Below are 24587 nucleotides of genomic sequence, written 5' to 3' on the forward strand. Positions count from 1 at the left end.
CTCCTGGGGGCATGGAGCTGCGGCAGGTTGCCCTCCATGGGGCTGCCAGGTTCGGCAATCCCTAACTCAACCCGCCCGACACGCAGTCCATGAGATAGGTGTCCGGAGAGCCAACTGTTCAATGTGAACTGCTATTTTAATGACTGGATATATCTTTCAATGCGAGAGTACCTATTTCACTTTCTTCCTAGCCAACTGAGAGAACGCATAGTGTGACACTAGTTGCAAGTTATTGGGAATAAATTTGAGTTTTTATGTTGAACTTTTTCTGCTTGAAGGCCAATATCTAGGATTTGCATCAAGTCAGGTGACGGTAACAGTTCCTTCTGACCAAAAACCAGAGACTGATACGGGCTCTTTTCCAAATACTTCGTTCCAGAACGACTGGCGCAGGGCAGGCGCGGTGTTAAACGTGGCTCCCAGGACGACCACCTGCCGGCAGTGCGCAGTCCCCCTCACTCAAGCCCGCCCTCAGGCTGATTTCTGGTACAGCTGCACCTCCCCAGACGCCAGCTTCCCCGCTCCTCACCCGCCGGGCCCGTTGGCGGCGGGGGCCCGTTGGCGGCGGGGGCCCGCTCCCGCCAGGCCGCCTGGGCCCACAGGCCGAGGCGAGGCCCAGGGGCCCGGCCTGCCGAACCCGCTCCCCTCCCCGGCCCCCAGCACTTCCCGCCCGCCTTGGGCCCGCGGGGCCTCCGCGGCTCGCTGGGACGGGCCCGGCCCGGCTCCGCCCCGCGGCCCTGGCGCTGTATAAGGCCGCCGCCACCCCCCGGCCGCCCCCGATCTGCGCCGGAGCGGGAGGCGGAGGGCCATGGTGTTGAACCCGGTGCTGGGGAAGCTGGTCAGCAAGAGGGTGGTGCTGGCCAGCGCCTCGCCGCGCCGGCAGGAGATCCTCACCAACGTGGTGAGTGCGGGCGGGCCGCTCGCCTCGCCTCGCCCGGGCGAGGGGGAGAAGGGCCGGCGGCGGCGGCGGGCAGGGGCCGCCAAGCGCCGGGCCGGGCCCTGCGGGTTCCCGCCGCCTCCCGGCCCTCCCGCCCGTCCGCTCCCCGGGGGCGGGTGGCAGAGGGCGGGCAGAAGCCCCGCACGGGCCTCCGGCGGCGGCCCGGCTCGCTGCGCTTGCGGGCGATGGCGGCGGCGCAAGCGCCGGGCAGCGGCCTGGGGGGCCGGGGCCCTTCGGAGCTTCCCGCCCGGCTGCGGCCGCGTTTCTGCCCTCCCCGAGCTGCACGGCGGCTTACCTAGGAGTAGGATATTTTTATTTCTTTTTCTTCTGATCCCAGCGCTTCTTGGGTCAGGTTTCCTCTGTAAGCAAGTACGCACGCGCCAGCTTTGTGTATGATTAATACGAGAGTGGATTAAAGTATTCTGCTGACGGGGAGGTGGCGTGATCACACGATTTAGGCTGAAAAATGCCGGCATGGTTACTTCTGGCACGTAATAGAAACGTTTGGAAGGTCTTACCGTGGACCGAAATAATTAAAAATGTACTTCCATTGCCCTTACTCCAGATACTTGCTACCAGAACGTATGAAAATTTGAACTTGGGCTTCTGAAACGTGTGAAAACTTGATGGGATTAGTATTATGAGTGGGGGGGGGCAGGGGGAATAGGGTAGCTGTCTCCTCTCCTTTCTGTAAAGCGCTTGTGGAGTGCAAAGGGAGCTGTAACCCATCATTCAGACCGTTCAGCCCCTGTGGAGGAACATGTCGACCTCACTGGGCAGGCTGCAGGAGGCTTTTGAATGGCACTTGAATATTAGAAAGCATCTAATTTAGATTGCTGAGTGGTACTCTTCTTCGTGGGAGAAGCTGAACTTAAATGGGAAAAAGTATACTCTCTTCAAAATGGAGAGATGGGAGAAGCACCAAGGTTCAAGCGTGCACTAAGTTATTAGGAACATAATGTGTCTGCTGGGTGTAGTAGCTTTACAGGTATAACCTGCAGCCAAGAAGTAGGAAAAATACGTTTTTTTGACAAAACCATACAGAAAATGCCTCTTCTTGTTTTCTGTTTATCACATGTATAATGACTGATAAAGTGTGGGTAGTAAAGCCCTGTAAGAATGTGTACTACATAGTAAAGTACTATGGATGAATTCAATAAGAAAGAAACCAGTAGTAGAATAGTCTGTTTATGAAGTGCATAAGTTTTATACTGTTAGATTTTTATAGAAGAAGAATGGTGAAATTACTAATGCCATTAGGTTCTAATAAGTAATAAGGGTAAAATCAAGTAAGCACACCAGTTTAAGAGTTCTTTCTCATTGTTTTTTTTGTTTTGGACTGCTTGCACATGATAAAGTATACACCAAACACTCTAATGGAAGCATTGTTTTTAACCCTGTGCTTTTGAAGGGAGGGGTGTTAAAGTGGAAAGAGCAAAAATCAAATTTGTCACTTGCTTAATATGTCTTGGGAGCAACCTTTAATAACAAGATCAGATTGACTGCTTTGCTTTCCTTTGTTACAGGGCCTGCGGTTTGAGGTGGTTCCATCCTGGTTTAAGGAGACACTTGAAAAATCATCTTTTGCAGCCCCTTATGAGTATGCTGTGGAAACAGCAAAACAGAAAGCTCTTGAAGTAGCAAACAGAATGCATGTAGTAAGTTGCCAGCTATTTCAGCAATGAGATTTTTGTCTTTAAGTGGTGCGTGTTACTGTGACTTAATTTGCATTGTACTTCCTAGGTGGTTCTGAGTGCATTTTCCTCACTGAAGGCAAATGGATGCTTTTCTGTCCTTTGTGAAAGATGGTTTCCTGAAATTAACTTACCTAATCAGAAGAAGGTCTTGTGCCTGCAGTTCAGGCTTTCCACAAACAGAAGTGACTTGCATCTCTTATCAGCAGCACACCTACTGTTGCTTGGGTTATATACTTGGTAGTTCCTTCCAACAGTCAGGGGTGTGGCTGGACAGTTGTTAATTTTGGGTGTTTGTTGACTGTGGAGGCAGACTCTGGAAAAACACACTGATGTGAATCCAGTGCTTTGCTGTAGCTTTCATTGAGCAGTCGTAACAGGAAAACAGCTCAGAATTTGTTAGTATAGAGGCGCTGGAGGAAAGCGGAAGACAAATCTGTTTTAAAGCATTCTGGACAAAGAAACAGGCAATTTCATTTTAACAAGGGAGAAGCTGATGTGATTTCAGGTTCAGTAGTCAAGGCATCCATTTTGTATCCTAAATATTGCCAAAACCAGTGATACAACTTACACTATCAGTGGCATATTTGACTTCTGCCCTTGGCTGTGATCACTGTGTGTGAGCACATAAGGCTGTTCTCTGCCAGAACCTATTTTGGAGTCTAGCTGATTAGATTCCACAGAAGGTACCATAATTTCTTAATAATGCAGCTCTGAAAGAGAGGAGTGTGTTTGAACCTATACTGATGGCAGAAAAGGAATGTCGAACACTTTAAACCAACAATGTTGCCAGATATCACTGTTCTTCAAAGCAAATATTGCATGATCTCCAATGTAAATCGTTATCCAGGTTTCCGTCAACTTTTTCAGAGAATGGTACAACATTAGGACAGTTGATTTTAAACCCAACTTCACTAAGTGACTTACACTGGGATTTCATTGCAAAACACTATGCGGGTGATAATGCTAGTTCAGTGGATTTCAGAATGCTCCTTCATACAGCAATTTTGTTAATGATGTCTGGAATTAGTTCTCCTATCTAAAGCGCACCAACAGCCTTTCTATAGAAGAATTGCCTCTCTACCAACTTTTTAATATAATGATCACAGTTACAGACACGTTTCCTGTCTTGCTGTGTTAAATACCTATGTATCTTGTAACATGCAAGTAAATCAAACCCCAGCTATAAGGACCGATTACAGTTTAAAGCCAAGAAAAGGCTACAAGGAATCTATATACCCCTACCTCTCAGTTCCCCAAAATGGACGGTATGTATTGCCTTTTGAAAGAGATAAGCAAAGTGTTAAAGTTTGTTTTTCAGCAAAACTTGGCTTGGAAAAATGATCCTAGAGGGCTGTACTCCCTGGCTTCCATACACTGGGCACTTCTTTAAAGGAATTCTATCTGCCACCTTGAAGACTTTTGAGAATGCAGGCAGTTCTTTCCTGGATGCATTTGTTTATCAGTGACATATTTGAGCAAAATTGACCTCGGAATGGTCTGCTCAAGCCTCCTCACTTTCATGGCGATATAAATGTTTTGTAAACAGTGCAAGAGGGGAAACAGTGTCTTGTTTTCAGGTCAGTGTAGAGCCCTACGTGTAAACCACTGAACTTATGTTTTCTTACCTTAAGTTTTAAAAGTTTTTTTCTTTCTACCTCTTTTGAGAAATATCTTCTTTCTTTATGTCTTTGCAGAAACACCTGAGAACACCTGATGTTGTCATAGGAGCAGACACTATTGTGGTAAGAAGTCTTCTGTGGTTTAGCATTGTTTTAATTTATGACAAGTGTAGAAAATACTTGTATCTTTAGGGTTAAAGTTTGAAAGCTGTCTTCACTGAGAAGTTATACCCATAGTATGATGTGTCTTTAGGGTTTTGTGGGTGTAGGTTTTAGGTTTTTTTTCCCAACAAGGCAATTTTTGGTATCTTGAGTGTTGGAAGCCTTGCTGCTAGTTTTGTGGCGACACTAGTGTTGCATGAGTATTACCTTGGATCCTCTAGTATCTAATGGAAATTCTGTTCTCAGGCAACTGTTGACTGTCAAGAAGTCCAGATCATGTGAACTGTTCGATGTTGTGCCTTGTAGTGGGCATCACTTCATACCTGTCATCTTCACAGAGACAGTGAATGGTTAAGGATAGAAGAAGGTGAATTACCCTTTTGTTTGAGCGCTGCAGCCGCTGAGGGTAGAGTGTTCCACTCATTATGTGCTTGACACTAAATTACCTGTTCTACCAAAGTATCTATGCTTCTTTCTCTATTCAGTAGACTCGTGTTTGAAGCCCTGGCTGAAATCATGGTTTAAATGTAATTTCTGACCTCAGTTTCTGAAAAGGAAGAAAAAACAGCACACTCACTCTGTCTTTGTGTTTTAGACTGTGGATGAGCAGATCCTGGAGAAACCAGTTGATAAGCAAGATGCATATAGGATGCTGTCAAGGTCTGTAGTTTTAAGATTCCAAATGTGTATATTAAGCTGCTTTAAAAGGAGCTGTACAGATTCCTTGATGTATATGAAGAATTCAGTAGACACAAATTTTTCAATCATTTTTAAATAGCGTAAGCCAGTTCTGCCACTGAAGAAGTTAGACCTGCTTTTATGTTAACCACAGCTGCTTGGTTTTGCCCCTTCACCTTAAAAAGCTGAGAGATTTAATGAACCATATTTTTCTCACTTGGGTTAGTTTTCAGAATCGAGCAAGACTGTATGTATGCTTCAGCTGATACAGGATGGGGAGATACAGAGAGAAATCATGATGGGAAAGAGGATAGAACCATCATAGAAGTGGTTTGAGGCTTGACATTTAATGGATAAATATCCCCTGTACAAAACAGTACATGGTGATATGTGTTCATGGACAATTGCTTTAAATTCTATAGTTTAACTGAGGAGGAAAAACCTACTTCCATCAGAGTTCTCCATGGATAGTGGCCTGGTTTTGAGGCTTCTGTTTTTTTTCCTAAAGGATACTTTTCCCTACAAGCATAATGTTATTTTATAGCACTCTCTTTTTTTAAGAAACAACAACTAAATAACTCTAGTCACCTCCTTTCTGAAGGATGAGATGTGATGAATCCTCTAGTCATCCTTCTGTTTTATGGGGGAAATACAGAAAAGGTGCACTACTTGTTTCACTGGTTTACATTGTAATTCAGGTGTCTCCTAAAGAGAATACAAGTGGCTTGGTAGTTTTTGGAGTTTTGCTCTGTAAGTCTTTTAGATTTATTTTTTTTTCATTGATGACTTAGGCTGAATTTTTGATCCTTTGTAGCATGTTACTAACTTAAAAGTAGTAGTCTTTAAAAAAAAAAAAAAAAAAAAAAGATAGCATATGTTAGTAGGAGATTCCCAAAGTCTGTCTGGCAAGAGATTTCTCACAACTGTTTTTGTTTGAAATCAAGACAAGTTTGGTTAGTTCAAATATAGGTGTTTGGTTGGTTTTTGTGGTTTGTTTTTTTTTTTTACAGTGCTTAGTCTACTTCTAATACATGCAAATGTTTTGGCTTTTTTTTTTTAAGTTCAGTAGGTCAGTCTCTTTCTTAATAATGGATATGAAATGCACTTAAAATTTAGGTTTTTAGAACTCCTCTCAGTTTTGTTCCATATGAAAAGAAAAAACTGCAGACAAGATACATATCTGCACATATCCAAGGTGTCAGATTAAAATTTTCACTCACTGTTTCATTTTCCAATTAATTATATGGAATGTTGTGGGGGATAGTAAGAGTGTGAGATGCTTCTGATCGCATCAGATAATAGCCTGGCTAATCTCTAGGAGACTGTTCCTTAATTAGTCTCAAGTTTTTATGCTATTTATTATACTTGCATTGTTTACACATTAGATTAATTTTGAGGGCTTTAGGTTTATTAATCGGCCACAGTGTGGTGCTCTGGAGCCACTCCAAGGGAGAGGACATGGGTCTGGGGTAAGAGGGAATATATAGGCTCTCTTCCTCTACACTCTGCATCTCTTACTCTGGCTTGCCGTGGGGTCCCTGGATGCCAGTCTGGATTAAATGTGTACAGAAGCTCTAGTTGCCTATCACTTGTTCAGTCTAAGTTGCGTCACCTAGCTATTTATTGCCAGCTTTCAGTGAAGATGCCTGTAATAGTAGTGTTTATGCTGATTGTTTTTTTCTTATGTATTTGAAATAGTCACTTCTTATGTACAGTAAATAAGCTAATACCATGGACTACTTTTCTAAATTGTGGACATTGGTACAAGTGAGATTTTGGAAACTTGAAATGACTGAATCTCTTGATAGTTTTTGTTTTGACAATGTCTTTCCACCTATATTGAAATAAAAAAAAAAATTAAAATGTATTTATTTAGGACACATGTCAGAGCCATCATGTGATGTATTAATATAATGGTCTGTTTCTCAGGCTGTAGTAACATAATCACATAGGACGTGTTCACACATAACAGATTTCATAAAACTGATGCTTAATGCACGTTTCTTCCCTGACAGGTTGAGCGGCAAAGAGCACAGTGTTTTCACAGGAGTGGCTATTATACATTGCAGCAGTAAAGGTACATGTGTCATTTTATTAAAACTCAATATTTTCATTAAAAATTATTCTCATAAGGACTTGTACAAGTGAAGAAATGAGATGGGAATTTTTCATATACAGTCTGAACTGGCTTCCTACTCAAGATGAGAATTACCTTATCAATATATAAATTAAAAACTCCCCACAAAAGCCAACCTTCTTACTGTATTCAGTTTTCACCCAGGAAGGAGGATGACAAAATACAATAGACTTTAGAAATACTCTCTCTGGAAGCTATGGGACTAATTAAAAGACCGGTGTAAGTTGTGGGAGTATTCTAAATGAAATTCAAGTAAGGCACTACAAACTGTGGGACAGAGCAGAGTCTGATCCATGTTAACTTTACTCCTGTGTTCAGTTTATACACTAGCTGATGAATACAAGCAGTTGCTGTATCTATAGTTACTTCATTTTTCAGTAAATAAGGGAAGCTTTATAGCCCATTTTTAGGGGATGAGTCAAGTAATGGCTTAATGCCGCAGACTGTTAATGAACTGTAGGAAGCAATACATCAATGTTCTTTATCAGATAATTTATACAGTAAGCAAGTGGTTTTTATGAGAACTGTACTATTAATATAATTTGAGGAATGTTTGGTTTGAGGGATATCCTCTGATAATTATGCCAATATTCTTTTAGTGGAACTTTTGCAAGGATCATTTCTCTGAAATTTCACTAGACATAGTCTTTCTGTAGACAAATTATTTAGAGCTTTTAACATTTACTGGAATGATTGCTCTTAACTCTTGTACAGAAATTAAGTCAGTGATCCAGTACCCTTACTAATATGCTAGTACAGTAGAAAGAGAGCTGCTGGAAAAGAAATAAAACATGTTATCAAGGGGTTCCTGTGAGCAATCCAGCAAGAATAATAATGTCTTTAAGTGTTTGCTCTAGGAAGAAAGTGAAAGTGCATACAACTGTAGTACTGATGCTGTGACAGCATGTCTCATTTGAAGTTCACAAATTTAAGCCACATCGTACTCAGATGAATAAAAATACCATAAGTCTGCATGTTCCCCAAGTGATGCAATCAATGGAAGAGTTTCCTAGAATACATTTTATGTTTTAGTTTATAATTACAATGCTGTTAAGTACCACATATATGTTACAGATGGAATTTTCATCTTGAGCTGATTGGGGGTTTTTATCTATACTGAAAGACGTAGTAATCTATCTTCATGTGCAACAATTTTTTTGTTTCATTTGGGTCATTAAATGTGTTTTCAACACTAACACCATTAGCAGTTGGTTAGTATTCTTCCCTTGGTCTGTACTGTGGATCTTTCTTACTCCTCCTCAAGAATTTCCACTGCTACCAAAACAGCAGTAACAGGGGATGCTGACCTTGGTACTTATAGAAGAGAGTAGAGAGAACTAATCATCTGTAATGTGCACACTCATTTGTGCAAGGCCATTTCCTTTCGAACACGTTTTGGGAAAGCCTCTGTCTGCAATGATACCGGTTTCACAGTGTACCACATGCAACAGGGTCCATACCCAGGTGTGCAGTACCTTTTTGCACCTCTGGCCTTCTATCAACTGCTTCTAGTTACAGAAGTCTAAAATAATTGTGTTATTTCTTGCGAGATGATAGGAAAATGACACTGATGGTTACTGATGGGACTGCTGGATGCCTGAGTCTGCAGTGCAGATGCAGCTGCACATTCACATTCAAGCATTTGTAACAGCTACATTTTTAACTATGATGTGTTGTTAAGAGTTCTTTGACAACAGTCATAAAGTTAGAAGAATGGTTGCAGCCTTCTTTGTACTCAGTGCTGGATGTGTATGCTAGCAGTCCATAAATAGCTCTGCATAAGCATTGTTCATTTAAGAGTGCATCCCACATGGGGAGAGCAACCTGTTAGCTCCAAGACAGGACTGCAGAGGTTGAAAATGCAAGCTTTTACTTTTTTTGGGAAGTTACGAGTCCAGTGTCCCTAAAGAGCATTATTTATCATTTCATATATCTGTGTAGTATCTTTAATTTTTCCCAAGCAAAAACATCAAATGAATATGAAATGAAACTGAGATGTTATGCTCTCTAAACTACAATTTCTGTTTCTAATAAGACCTCTTCCTTTCTGTAGATAATGAGCTAGAGACAGAAGTCACCGATTTCTATGAAGAGACTAAAGTAAAATTTTCTGACCTGTCTGAAGAGCTCTTATGGGAGTACATTCATAGTGGGGAGCCAATGTAAGTAAGACCTTGAAGCTATCACACAGTACTTGAGAATAGGCCCTAGGGTACATTATTAGCCACCAGCATAAAACATTTTGTCCTGTGTTCTGTGAAATTTTGCTGTGTATATATGATAAATGATAGCATGGGTGATGCAAGGTGGGTATTCTGTTCTTGTCTAGAGCTATCATTCCTCCAGGGAAAGTGAGCTACCTTTTTATTACCCTAAAAAATTTGAAAAGTGAAGACTGTTGAAATAGTCTAGATTAGAGCAAGCAGTCATGCAATATACAATTACCTCTCTGTTAACAGAGGCATTCAGGGAGCTTAGATACCTGAGACAATGGATAGTTCTCATTATAAAACAGGTGAATGGAGTGAATATTGGGTAATCAGGGTGTTGGAGAACTTTATTGAAAGAAGCTAGAACTTCGTTTATTTAGTTTATCAAAATCACACTGCGCTGATGCAAGAAACACCAACGTAATTTTCACTTATTCTTGTGGCCACCTTATATGTGTTCCTATGCCGTAATTATCTCCTAGCATGTGTTTTTCCACTACCTTTGTAATATACTAGTTACTTACAACATTGATCCCACAGAAGAAATAGGATGAGAACAGTCTGCCTAACTACTCCTAAGATGAAGCTGACTAGATTGCTAAAAAAAAAAAAAAAAGAAAAAAAAGTACTTATTTGGAGACAACAAGGGGAATATTTGTGACTTTACAGAATTTGCCTTTCCTTTGTGTTAGCTGAAGCTTAGTGAAGGCAAATCAGGCCTTAGTTAACACTATGGATTGCATATCTGGTGGTCTGAGGTGAACTTTTGGCTCTGTAACTTCAATTCTGACTGTGTAAGAGTATCAGTCATGGTGTTTTTAAAACTCATCTGTGCTATAAAACTGTACAGTCATGTTTTACTGGGGGAAGAGGAACCACTGTAGACTTTGGATTTAACTGCTTATGTGTAAATGAGGCATTCTTTCTGAACATGTAAGGTTCCCAGCTCATTAAAGAGGCTGAAGCTAAATTGGATTATGCAAAGAAGAATGTTTTGGTAAGAATACAGTTTGTAACAGAAATTCCTAGTTAGGTTTTTGAAAGGTGATCTTTAGTATGCAGCTGATCATGAAGTTGCAGTTTGAAGGAGAAATGACCATGGATTTTTAGGAAGAATGTCAGCTTGAAAAATATTTTGGAATATTCTGATTATTTCATCTGGAAGAAAATAAGCTTTAGCAGTGCTGTGCTGCAGCAAAATGGCTCATGAGCAGCACTGGGTAATTCTGTTCATTCTGCTAAACAGGGTGTGTGGCAGCAAGGGTTTCTCAGGAGCCAAAGGTTCAGAGAATATATTTCATTACTCTCTGGAGCAGAAGCCAATCAATCTTCACTCCTATAATCAAGAGGATAGGAAGAATTTCCTCTGGCCTTGTGAAGGAACTATAAATTTTGCAAAACAGTAAGAAGTCTCTCATGGGGTTGGTTTTTTTGGTTGGTTGTTTTGTTTTTTGTCCCCTCCTCCAAGGCCACCACTACTGGTTACACATTTATATGCATACAGGTTTTCCTAACGCTATTGCAGTTCAAATGACCATTAGTTTATTTTTTAAATGGCGACTTAATTTTGTGAAACTATACAAGACTTCATGATCACATGAAAAATTAGAAGGAAATTGACTCTCTTGTGCTGTTGAGGATTGGATCGAGTTCTTACAGCAAGGACAAAATTGGCACATAGTATTTTAGAAGTCAGTCACTGGTGGCACAGGGACTAATTCTAAAAGTATATAGCTGATTTAAAGTATGAATAAGGGAGAAGGTAAAAGCACTATCTCAAGGTAGACTGTGATAAGGCTATAAAAACCCTCAAAAATTTTGGCTGCAGAAAGATGGCCTTTCCCTTTCTTGTTTTATTCCTGTTCCTCTTTCCAGCCAAGGATTTTCTGCCTGCTGACAGGGTCTCTTTTCTGGCTCTCTGTAGAAAGAGGGCTGGACCATAGTAATCGTAACTGGTTTGGGCTTGTGTAATGAGTAGACTTACTTTCTGCCAGTCTCTTTGACCCAGCTTTTTATCTTGTAATCTTTCCCTTGTGAACAACTTCCTCTGTCTCTCCTCACAACTTCCAGTCTGCAGATGCTGTGTGGTTTTTGGTAGCTCTGCCCTGAATGGTGGCAATGAAACCAATGGACCCTACTGCACTCTGGGAAAGAGGTGATTACAGAGGCTGGAGCTCTACAGTTTCAGACTTAACTATGAAGTAATGTAGAATGTAAATGTCTAACTCTCTTCCTTTCCATGATTTGTCTTAAGAGTTATTTCCTTCAAAGCTATACCAAATGTGTCTTTTAGATTTGGTGAATAATTACAGTTTCACAGCACAAATTAGCTCATGGATAGCTTGAGGTTATCAGCTCTTAGAGCATAAGAGCAAAAATCTTCCAGGTGCAGGATTAGAGAAGTAAGGGGAGCTGTGCTGTTCTTATACTAGAATTAACTTTGAATCTTATTTTTAATCTATTATGTTGCTACAGTTGACTGCTATGTATGAAATAGTTGTTCTACGTTCACCAGAACTTACTAGTAAATCTTTTTCTTGTACCTGCCTATCTCTGCTCCTTTGCAAGTTCCTTTGCAAACGGAAATGCATCTCTGGTTCCATGATGTGTGTATGCTGACTGGGCGTGTAGCTGTTGCCTCTCCCAAGAGATAGGTGACCAAATTCTGCTTCTCCTTACCTCTGTCATGCCAGTCTCTCTGCTCTACAAAACCACTAACTTTATATTTAAAGGAGCTAAAGGTCGGACTTGTCTAATTTGTAGACATGTGAAGTGAAGATAACTAAGCTTGGGTATCCAATCAACTAATAGTTGATAGAGATGCAAAAAATTAGTGTACAGCTTCTAATGTATTTTAAATGTTTGCTTCAGTAAAGATGAATTTTGTCAGTGATGTACCTGTATCTCTCTGACTATTAGTGAAGCCCAGTCACTGGCTCAGATGGGCTCTGTCTAATGTGGCTGAAAGTTGTATTTCTGCTAATGTGACTGTATGGGCCAAGACACATGTATAACTGTCATAGATGTGTTCTTGCCTTTGGAAACCCACCTAAAACCCAACCAAGCATCTCCCTTCATCTGTAGGAGCAGTAGCGCTTGTTAGTGCAACAATGGTTTATTTGATATTTGGCTCTGTGTTGGACAATACAGACATTGTATACATGGATATACGATTTTGTGGCATGACTAAAGTTCAGGTTCTACAGCTAATAAAGGAAATGTGCTTTAATGTTGCATTTTCAAGAGTTACCTCCATTTCACCTCTTTCTTAACATTTTTTCCCTATTATATTGTGTGTGGGTTGGTTTGTTTGAGGGAGGGGAGTGTTAGAAAAAATCAGTGGATGCTGCACATATTCCTGCTGTATTGTGTGTGGGTTGGTTGGTTTGGGTTTTTTTGTTGTTCTTGGTTTTGTTTTTAAATCGATGTACGTTGCATACATTCCTGCTGAAATCATGTATTCTCTACAACAGTTAGTTACAGAAAAATGTTTTCGTTGCAGCAGTGATCTTATTGTTTGTCAAAAAGTCTTTAAAGTGAGTTGTATTTTTTATTATATTGCAAATTAACTGATGTTCTGCATAGTGTTGTAAATGAAGCCTTAAAGTTAGTGCTATGCTAATAGAAGTATCCGATTACAAAAGCCAGTCAGATTAGCCAGATTTAGTTATGAGAGCTGTGTAAATACTGACATATTCTGGGTTTTAGCATGGAAGACACTTCTTGAGAAATCAATGAAACTGTTACTAACTACACAGCCTCATGCTTTTGCACTGTACCCATAGTAGAGAATCCTACTTAGGATCCAATGCCAGAATATAAAGTTCTGTATAAAAATAAACAAGATGTGGCCAATTGTGTTAATGTCCTTGCTGGGTGTATGATACCACTGCTCTTGATGGTCAGAATGTTTTTTTGCCTCCCTGTCAGCATACACCAGAATGACTTCATCCTACTGGACTGCCACTTCATTTAAAAATTAAAAGACTTTTTAGTCATTAGAATATTCCTAATTTAGATAGTGTAAGTCTTAAGTATGTTATAAAAGAAAGAATAATTTAAACAATGACAGCTATACAATGGTGTTTAAAATGCAAGATTAAAGGAAAAGCCCCGTTCCCTAGTTTATAGCAGTTCAAAAATCCCATTTGTTGGGATACTGATGCCTCTGTTTCTCTTAAGAGACTGTCGGAAAGGGAATCCAGAAATAAGTTATAAAAATGTAAAGAGCTGGTTCTGATCAAATCTAAGAAGAAAAACCTACAGTCTTCTGTGTATAGTAACCTTCTTTCACAAGTGGTTTGCATAATTCCATACTGTCTTAAGTTAATAGATCTGAGATTGACTGATCTTTGGTTTCAAAGCTTGCTGACTTAGGCTTTCAGATTCTGGTGTTATCATGTAGTAAGCATACTTCTAACTGCCTTGTTCCTTAAATGTCAACAGTAAAATTGTTGGGTCTATTGCACCTTATCTGCCTGTATACGTTTCCATTCCACACAGTGAATTTGCATAGTTACACCTAAAGACAAATTAGATTTCCAAGGTTACTTCCTGTGAAAATACATTCTTGTGCCAAATTACTAGTATTACCATGACATCTAAGAGCACAGTGCTATGAACCACAACTCTAACTTTATCTCAGAGGGTTATACAACAACTGGATAGCGCTGAATGGGATAGTAGTGGATAGTAGTGGATTTTGTATTTGAATAGGTTGCTCCTCCCCAAGAAAGTCCTATCTTCCTGATCCTCATTTTAGATATTCCTGTGACTGAGATCTGCAAGACACATACTACAGTCGTTTGAGTTCTAAGATGTCTTCTTCAGTGTGAGCTCCTTTTGGAGCTAACGTATTGCTAAAGGCCCTTCAGCCTCTTGTGGAATACAGTGAGGGTCAGTATGCAGCTGGGTGATGACCCAGTGGCAATGTAGGTCCCAGTGACACTTGCTGCTACCTTTTTGGTAGCCAGGACTTTGAGAATGCTGGGTGACCTACAGCAACACAATCTGACTGCAGTCAGCTGATGTACCTCCTGCTTGGGTGACTGTGGCACTTGGACTGTCTGAAACATAAAGACCTTAGGCTACTCACCCTTAGTAGAAATATTGATACTTATATTTATCTTGTGATTTATAAATTGGAAGTGCTGAGCCAAACTAGTAGATCTAATCCACCTCTTAACTTGAGGACACTAGTCTTTATTCCAGACTCTGCAGTACTGGTGGATTATTTGTGTTCTGTACTACCTTTACTCTTAACCTTAGTTAGATATATGTTGTTTTTGCTTTCTCTTCCCCAGGGACAAGGCTGGTGGATATGGAATCCAGGCCCTTGGTGGAATGTTAGTTGAGTATGTCCACGGAGACTTCTTGAATGTGGTGGGATTTCCTCTGAATCACTTCTGCAAAAAGCTAGCAGAATTGTACTATCCACCCTCTAAACATAATGTACAACATAAAAAGTATGACTCTATCCCTTCCGTGGACACTTTTGAGAACCTAAGTGATGGAGAAAGTGAATCTTCAAATTTTGCAGAGCACAAAGGTGCTAGTAAGTTGGACAGCAGTGGGATGTGTTCCTCAGGAGCTATTTACAATTCCGAAAACAGTTCTAGTGTCACAACTGCTTTTATGGTACCTCTGGAAAATCAGAATGGAGTGTCGGAAAGTGCAGCAAAACTTCCATCTAAAATACTAGAGCTGATGGATGGTTTTAGAGCTTCAAAGGTAAGGGAAAAAATAAAACTACTCATTACATTGCTGACTGATACATTGTTTCATTGGATTTCAATATATAGCAGGTAATGTTAAATACTTGAGCTGGGGTAAGAATGTATTAATAATTAATATAAAAGGACCACTGAAGTACCAGAGAATGTAAGACAGCTGAAACTTCTGGTGCAGTACGAACATTGGGGTTTTTTGGTGTTTGCTTTTATCTGTTCTACGAAATTTCAGTTACCCATTTGATAACAATTTTTGTCTCGAGAGGAAAAAAAGGTTGATTTTTTTTTTTTAACTGATCACAAGAGCACAATCAAGCAGGAAGTTACCTTTATATACTCTGTGAAGAAAGCATTTAATGTGGTTAACTTCTCTGAATTAAAACTGTGTCAAGAATTGTATATATTATATTTTCTTTCTAACTTTTAATGCTTAGCATTAGAATTCTGTGGAAGAGCTTAATTTTTTTTATTCCCTGTTAAGGAGATTTATTTTTTATACCCTGTTTCATGTTCCAGGTAGTTTAGCTGATAATCTCCATGCATTATCTGATGGAGGCATACACATAACAGCTTACGAACAGAAGGTCACATGCTCTGTGTAGCAGCCAAGTGTGATGGGAAATGAGTAGCTGGACATTTTAAGTGCTGCCAAGTTTTCTACTCACAGCTCCAGTGTAGTGAAGACAATAGTGAAGAAAGTGAAGGAGAAATATACACCAGTTGTTCTAACAGATAGCTGATCTCCAAGTCATTTATGTTTTCGGAAGAGGTGAAAAAACAAACCTGGAACTAATGTAACAAGTTTGAGGGGCGGTGGAGGGAAACATGCAAGACAGTGGACAATGGTTTTGCTGAAACAGTGGAAAGTTGTACTCTGATCTGAAGGAAAACCATAGTGTGGTCACTGTAGATCTGTGGGTGTGCTGCCTGCAGGCATGCAAAGCAGCATTGAGAGATTTGGAATAAAGCAGCCTTGAGATTGCTGTGATTGTGAACTTTCTTGTGTAGCCATAGGGACTGAGTTTTGATGTATTTGAATGGGTGAGATGATGCTTAGCATTTCTTCAATTTAAGTAAAAAAAAAAGGGGGGGGGGGAATCATCAGCATTTTGTTGCACATTATGTACACTGTTTACAGTGATGTGATGCCAAAGTTGGTTTTGTGCAGTGAAAGACAGTGGAGGCTGTAAATAGAAGCAGAAGCTTTCCTTCCCCACTAATCCAGTGTAAAGTCATATTATGAAGTGCTGAGTTTCATGTTGAGCTAGTGAGAAATTTTTTTTCCTCAGGGCTTGGATCTTTGTAAAATTAATTACCAGTTGCAATGAATGCTTCCTGTGATCTCACAAAACTCATCTCTCCACTTATAGAATAGGGATAAGAGCACAAAAGCATATAGTTTCACGAAAGCTCTCAAGTTCTGTTTCATTTTGATCCTTGAGTGTTGTTTCAAGGACTTCATAAAGCAGAGTGAAATCTCCTGCTGGTGAAGATGTTGCCGCCTATTTTACTCTGAACAGCTGTTGTTACAGAACAGGAGGGGATCAGGGTTAAATCACACTTTCTCAAACTTAGTATGTTCTGAATTTGCATAGTCTGATCTGTAGTCAGACCTTTGGGATTTTTTCTATTGATTCACATACCCGCCCCACGCCACCCACCTTGAACTGAGAATTACAGAATGGTAGGAGTGATTTGGATCAGCCAAGTTTTTGACCCTATCTTCTCACCTTCTCTTTCCTGTTCTTATAGTTTCCAGGTGGTATCAGTCCAAAGATTGGGCAGGTCTTGGAAACCAAATGGTTGTAGACTAGATGCAATTGGCTCAGTATTGTGAAAGCCTGGATTATAATAAATCCCAGCTATAGATTCTTATTAGAGTAACAGAGGAAACTGTAAAAAGAGGATGAAGATGACAAAATACATAGACACACAGTAGCAGACCTTCCTCTCAAAGCTGATCTCTTTTTCTCCATTTGATTTTTATTAAACAGAATGTCAATCCATTTTTTTTCCTTGACTGCCTTTGATTTTTGAGTACATTATAGTGGCCTGCAGTTGCAAAGAAATGGGTTCTGTGACTGCTGTGTGTGCTTCCACTCTTGTGCTCTACATTAAGTTCCTTGGTTTTAGGTGTTTTAACTATTTCAGAATACTGAAACTGCAGAATTGCAAATTAATTTCAAATGGAAGGGTATATATTATCATATCTCATTAGCTTTACTCTCTGGTTCGGTTAGCATATCTCTACAAGTTCAGTTAAGTTTTTCAACTTAGCTGCATTGCCCGTGGGTTTTTCTTCACCATCAGGCACTAGCTGTTCTCTGTTCCCCATTCCATATGTACATGTGCTATTAAGGTGTGCATGTAGTATAGTTGTGCTCTGAAGTTTTATTGTGGGTTTTTTTTCCTTAATTTTTGTTAAACAAAGACCAGTATTACAGTGACTGAAGGTGTTACACTGCCTTAGTGGAGCTTTCCAGTTCTTTGTGTTTTGGGTAACTCCAGTCTAATTTGATCTTTTGGCAGTGTTGAGGTGCTTAAGACTGTTTGACCTTGTGGAACAATCTTATAGATGGGAATATGCTAAATATCTGAATAAAGAGGTGGTCTTCATACAAAATCTGTTGGCTGTGTTCCAGAATATTTTGAGTTCCTTCCCTCCTAAACAACTCTGTTCAAAATTCTGTTACTTGGCTAAGATGGTGGAACCCTCTGAAAGGGAAGGAAATGTATCATAGCAATTTTTAGGAGTTTTGTTAAACTGTGTTGCACTTCTTAAAGAACAGTAGTTGTGTAGAATAATTGTAGGCAAAAGGTACAGTTCTCTTGTTTCTTGATTGCAGTCTTTTAAACACAGCATGCTAACAATTTTTTTGCTACATGTAGGCTCTGTTTGTAGCCTCTAAGCTGAAGATATTTGATCACCTGAAAGATAAAGGTCCACTGAAGGCTGTGGATATTGCAGATGAGGTTGGAACCTCTGTGTGTGGAACAGAAAGACTCCTTGATGCATGTGCTGGTCTTGGATTACTGGAGAAAACAACACAAGGTGACTAATTCTCCTGCCCCTGACTGCATATAGTACTGAAAGACATGCAGGACTGAAAGAGGTGCATTGAAGGTCACAGGGTCTGACTTGATACTGTGGGCAACTTGGATTTGGGGGAAAGGTGAATGGATTGTTGCTTCTTTGCTTTCATTATTAGTAGCTGGAATTGTTTTGTTTGGGGGCAGGCTTTATCTATTCAGGTCTCCTTTGAGGAATCCTTAGATTGCTTTTGCTCTCTGGACATAGTACTGACCAAATTTCTAAGAAAAAGTTGCATGGGCAGTCCCAGGGAGCAGCGGAATAATTCAGATGTATCATCTGCACTTGGGTCACAGCAACCCCATGCAATACTACAGGCTTGGGGAAGAGTGGCTGGAAAGCTGCCTGGCAGAGAAAGACCTGGGGGTGGGTGCTGGTTGACAGCCAGCTGAATATGAGCCAGCAGTGTGCCCAGGTGGGCAAGAAGGCCAATACCATCCTGGCCTCTAGCAGAAATGGTGCGGCCAGCAGGAGCAGGGAGGTGATCATCACCCTGTACTGGGCACTGGTGAGGCCGCACCTTGAGTCCTGCATTCAGTTTTGGGCCCCTCACTACAGGAAAGACATGGAGGTGCTGGAGCGTGTCCAGAGAAGGGCAACCAAGTTGGTGAGGGGCCTGGAGCACAAGTCTTAGGAGGAGCAGCTGAGGGAACTGGGGCTGTTTGGTCTGGAGAAAAGGAGGCTGAGGGGAGACCTTATCGCTCGCTACAACTGCCTGAGAGGGGGTTGTAGCGAGGTGTGGGTCAGTTTCTTCTCCCAAGTAACAAGAGATAAGACAAGAGGAAATGTCCTCAAGTTGTGCCAGGGGAGGTTTAGATTGGATATTAGGAAAAATTTCTTCACCAAAAGGGTTGTCAGGCATTGGAACAGGCTGCCCAGGCAAGTGGTGGAGTCGCTACCCCTGGGAATGTTTAAAAGATGTGTAGATGTGGTGCTTAGGGACAGGGTTTAGTGGTAGACTTGGCAGTGTTCAGTTTATGGTTGACTTGATCATCTTAAAAGTAATTTCCGACACAAATGATTCTATGATTCTATCTAAAATAAGGACCAAATTGCATTCCCTGCTGCAGTAACACAGAGTCACAATCTTCAGCAGAGAATCAGGGTTTTAATGAGGAGAGCTCTGGAATGTGTCCCTCTTCATGGACAACAGCTTAAATTGTAGTGCCCCTAACTGGAATGGTGCTTGAAGGTGTATGTAGGTAAGGGAGTCAGTATTAGGATTAACTTTTTCAGTCTGCACTATGCAGTTATAAGTTTCCATATGCATCATTTACATAGTAAGACTTGAAATGGCCAAGTGCCAAGAAAAGGGAATAAAGGAGACTTTCAGCTTTGTTAGAGGACAAGACCAAGGGGAGAGCCCTAAAGGCAAAACATACTGGAGAAAGCTTGAATTTAAGGGAAGGAGAAGTTGTAATCTAAAGAAAAATGCGGTCAAGAATGAGGAACTTCTAATACTCTCCCTTGAATATTACATGTCTAACTGAGGTACTCTGGTTTAAAAATAAAAAAATAAAAAAATTGGTGCCTATCTATATCTTTCAGCATCTAAATTCTTTTTATAAACAAAGTACTTGCTCCTTTAAGAATGAGAAGACTTTTAGAATTATTTCATAGAAATCTTTGCACAAAAAACCCATGATCATAAAATCAGGATTTGCTAGCTATTTAACAGTGATGCAGGAAAAGCATGCCTTCACATTTTACATGACGGTTGTAAAGTACTGAAACAAAGCTGGTTATCATTTTCTTCCCATAAGGTTACAGTAATACAGATTCAGCAAATACCTACTTGACCTCAGATGGTGAATACTCACTTCATGGCTACATTATCCACTCTAATGACCACATTTGGCCTCTCTTCACAAACTTGGAGTCTGCTGTCAAAGAAGGCAGCAGGCAGAACCATCGAGCCTTTGGAAAGAAAGCAGAGGATTTATTTAAGGTAATATAAACTCTTACTATCTTATAAGATACCTTATAAACTCTTAGTATCAAAACTAGCTGTGAGGAGCCCAGAACTGATCTAGGGGCAAATGGAGACTGAGCTGTCTAAGAAAGTTGGTCAGTCTCAGAAATGGTAGAAACGCAGTGCACCTCGCTAGTCCCAGACTTCTCTGTTCCCTTCAACTTAAGGCTCTGAAGTGCTGGAGCAATCACAGAATATACTGGGAATTTCAAGTGCTGACAAAAATTCTCTGGCTAAAGTGTTGTCCGTCCAGCTAACACACACTCAGAATAACCTCTGGGCCTCTTTAATTTGCATTTATGTGTCCTTTTTATAACACCAGATAGTACTTTATCATACATGCATTCCTTCCACGTTGGATGCCAGTCACTTGGTACTGATGTGCATCCAGTTCAATCTGTGCTGACTGTGTAATCAAAGCTGTTTTCAAAGTTGTTTTGTGTTGATGCAGTGGAGAAGGGATCTAAATCTCTTTTATGAAGGTTTGTAGTTTTGTATATGTTTCAAGCTGGTATATATTGCTGGTTAAGAATTGTAATCCTTTCTTCCATGTATTTCCATCTCTGTAGCTTTCCTCTTCCAATGCTAGCCCAGGTGGATCTGTTCAGACTGGAGAATCACTTAGGGTTATAACTAGCCTAACTTGTCAGTTATTCACCTGGTGAAGCAGGTTGAGGAGCATCAATATTTGTGCCTATTTAAGGAGAGGGCTAATAGAGTGAGCAGGAGAATACGTCAGGACTCATCTCTGACAGCAGTGCTGGCTTGAAGTGTACTTCAGACTACATCCTGAGGTTCTCAATTTGTACTTAACTTCTAGATGGTGGCGAAGCCAGTCTCCTAAAAGAGATGTCTACATCCCTCCTGTACAGTTGGTGGAAGGAAATAAGGGCTTCTGGAGGCTTAAGAAGATCCCGTTAGCCTAATGTTAGTACCGAGATTACTGGTGGACAGAACCTCCTTTAGGAATCCTTCAAAGGCTCTTTTAAAGGGTATTTAGATACTTTGCTTTAGGATAGCTGTTGCAGTAGCTGCTTAAATTTATGTTCAGATTAAGTGTTTTAATGTAGGTGAACTGGATCTTGTCCTTTGTTAAACATCTGGATTACCAACTTGAGTTTGCTTGGGTGATGTTTGTGGCAGGAGTTGCTACCAGTTCAGGCCTGGGCTCCATATATGTACAAGATGGTATGTCTAAGCAGGATATATGGGCTGCCTGTGGCACTATGCATACCACAGCCTGGAGATATTTCTACTTCATGGTAGCTGTAAAGCCAGACATAACTGATGAAATCTGTATGAAAGTGAGATATATAAAGGGATTCATGCTTATGTGTCATTTCAAAGGTAAAAGCGTGAGGTTCTGGTATTGAATGCTTGCTTCTCCCCCCATCAAAAAACGCCCTATGAGCTTGAATGTTTCTGGTTTAAGTTATGGTCCAATCATCTAGTTATTTTCCTATCATGGGAGAATAAATGTCAGAATTAAACAAAAGCAATTTAAGAGTATATCAAGAAGGAGAAGGAACACTTTAGGAGACTGAAAGAAAAAACTCAGTCTGTCCTTTCAAACAATTTAAAGTCTGAAGACATCTTGCTGTGGAGCAAATACGTTAGTAAATGTGTATCAAAGGCACAGTATTTCTTTAAAAAGTGCTTTTCAGATTACCCCTTCTTCCTGCTATGCTGCCCCAGCTTCAGTGAGCAGAAGTGTTAATTTAACAGCCCTTGGGACATCACCAAGACCACGTTCAAACCACCCAAGTGTATGTCCTTTGTGATGCACTGCAAAAGATGTCTGTGTGATCAGAATTTTTGAGGGGGTGCAAAAATCTGCTTTACCACTACAGTGAAACAGAAAAGGACTTGGATAAGCAACTAGTCAATGGCACTTTTAACTGATCTTTTAATTTTAGCATTCCAATGTTAATGGTGTGCACCTACTGCATTGGTTGTACATAGTTTTAGTTAAGTAATGAAAATAAACTTCAGTTACTGTGCTTTTTTCCCTTCTTAGGACTATTATCACAGCCAGGAGGTGAAGCAACGTTTTATGGCTGCCATGCACAGCATTGCCCACCTGACAGCAAGAGATGTGGCTACAGCATTTGATCTTTCACGGTTTAGATCTGCTTGTGATTTAGGAGGTATTGCCTATAATTGAACTTGTATACAAATTAAAGGGAAAAACTTGATTTCGGTTCCATATTTTATTACTTAAAACATATGTATATTTTTTTACTAGAACTGCAGTAGTATTATCTACTGCTATTTTTCTGGTATTGCAATGTCAGAATAAAAGGACCGAGTGCAGTTAACTGAAAGCAGAGTTACTTAAATGGTAATTGAGTACTTTGAAATAAGTGAATGTTTGTCACCATCAGTTTCATACTGACACAGCTCAACACAGAAGACAAGATGGTTTGTGGCATAGCTAATAGAATATTGGGCTGGGAGCTCCATTTTCAACTGTGCTGTTGCTGTCCTTTGGCATGTCCAAGATTTTCAAAAGTAATGAAGGATTTATTTCTGAATCCTTCTATATCAGAGTGTCAAACTTGAAATGCTGCACTGCTGGAACAGGAAGTTCTTTGATTCTTTTAGAATTGGTTTGTTCTGTGTGTTGTTTTAATTACTAATATCTAAGATAGCCACCAAAATGTTAAAGACCAATGATACACCTGAAGAAAATCTTCTTGTTAGTGCTCTTTTTTGCCCTATGCTTGGAGTTGCACAGAAGGACTGTCATTACACAGGGAGAGATCCACTGAAGAAAGAACACTTTCCTTAATGCCTGGGGAGGTGGACAGCATGTCAGAGGAATTAACACAATACTGGTGTAACCTTTGTCACTTGTGCAGAGACTCCAAGACTTTACTATCCCTATCCTTCACCATGCTGGAGAGTATTTGTCAAACTTAGCATATCAGTGCTTTGTAAGTGGTAAATAGTTCTAGTGCTTTTCATCCACAAATTATAAGTCCTTGCCCTTTCATTAATGTTCTTCTACCCCCCAAAAAAACCTGAGGTACTGATATCAAAGGTCATACTAGGAATTCTGTGACAGTAAGGAGTGATGCCTGCATTCCCCAAGCTTTAGAGCATCGCTGTATCCACCAGGAAGTGCTATTGCCCATGTTAAATGGTGGAGCTGACTGTCTACCTCTAATTCTGATTTGATGTCTCTATTTTAATGTTATGTACAGGCTTGTCTTTAAAAATGTCTGCAAATGCTGGGAGAAAAGACTTAATTTGACTTTTTTAAACTTCCAACAGGTTGCACTGGCGCTCTGGCTCATGAATTAGTACAAATATACCCAAATCTCAAGGTCACAGTATTTGACCTTCCAGAAGTCATTGCAAACACCTCTTACTTTCAGCCTTCAGGACAACACACAGCTCAAGTGACATTTGTGTCAGGTAAATGTAACACATGATCTTTTGTCTTATTTGTGTTACCCTGGAGCACAGAGCAGGCTCTTGCTGTGGAAAATGGTGTGCTACCCTGCTCCAACCCCAAATGTGGTACAAGGCAACATACGCTCACCCATGCTAAATGGGGACATTGTCTCAAGCCTGTGAGGATAAAAACAAACTGGCTATCGTTAGAGAATATGGATAAATAAGGAAGTATGGATTAGTCATTTTTGAGTACCACTGGGAGTAGAGACTGCATGTCCTTGTCTCAGGCTTTTGTTTTCTAGGCAAGATGGACATGGTGGCTACAAAGGACTTTGTCTCCCTTGCTTTAGGCTTTCTCCCCATTTTTATATGTTACAGAATTGTTACCTGTGATCTGCTCTTCTCTTTAACTACACTTTCCTTATCTGCAAATCAGTGCATACCTATACCTGTTCATTCTTGCTTCTTTACCTCTGCTGAAGCTCCTAGTTCCTCCGCAATATTTTAATTTCATTTTGTAGGAGTGTACTCTGTGGTTTCTGTAGGAATGTACTAACTCTGCTTTCCAACAGGTGACTTCTTCAAGGATAATCTTCCAGAGGCAGATCTTTACATTCTTTCCCGTGTTCTTCATGACTGGCCTGATGAAAAGATACATGTACTGTTAAGCAAGGTATCAGCTGTTTGCAAACCAGGTAAGATTTTTCATCTTGTTGGCTTAGAGGTGCATGTTAATGCATAAACATAATGAGTAATCATAAGAAGTTCATATTAAAAAAAGTATATTTTTCTCTCCGATCATAGTAGCCTTTGCTTGAATGTCTATGCTTGCATTATGGTAATACCTACTAAGAAAAAAAGGAAACAAAGCTGCTAATAAAAGTATATAAAATAAGCCCTTACTATAGTTGTAGGCTTCACAGACAACTACGTCATCTCCCCTATCTCTGCCA

At 40.3% G+C, this 24587-nt stretch overlaps 1 protein-coding gene across 2 annotated transcripts in view; it reads left to right on the forward strand.

The window, feature by feature from the left end:
• Window positions 1–746: 746 nt before the first annotated feature.
• The window catches only part of ASMTL (acetylserotonin O-methyltransferase like), a 30349-nt gene continuing 6508 nt past the window's right edge, over window positions 747–24587 (forward strand). For both annotated transcript variants that reach the window (XM_069770506.1, XM_069770505.1), the window contains exons 1-12: window positions 747–901; window positions 2464–2595; window positions 4329–4376; window positions 5011–5075; window positions 7109–7170; window positions 9284–9392; window positions 14744–15170; window positions 18059–18221; window positions 20024–20208; window positions 22250–22379; window positions 23509–23652; window positions 24207–24329. In XM_069770506.1, coding sequence (XP_069626607.1) covers window positions 809–901; window positions 2464–2595; window positions 4329–4376; window positions 5011–5075; window positions 7109–7170; window positions 9284–9392; window positions 14744–15170; window positions 18059–18221; window positions 20024–20208; window positions 22250–22379; window positions 23509–23652; window positions 24207–24329 — 1681 coding nt within the window. In that variant the 5' untranslated portion in view covers window positions 747–808. The remainder of the gene's footprint in view (window positions 902–2463; window positions 2596–4328; window positions 4377–5010; window positions 5076–7108; window positions 7171–9283; window positions 9393–14743; window positions 15171–18058; window positions 18222–20023; window positions 20209–22249; window positions 22380–23508; window positions 23653–24206; window positions 24330–24587) is intronic.

This window comes from Haliaeetus albicilla, chromosome 25 (assembly GCF_947461875.1).
Source record: "Haliaeetus albicilla chromosome 25, bHalAlb1.1, whole genome shotgun sequence".
NCBI lineage: Eukaryota > Metazoa > Chordata > Aves > Accipitriformes > Accipitridae > Haliaeetus > Haliaeetus albicilla.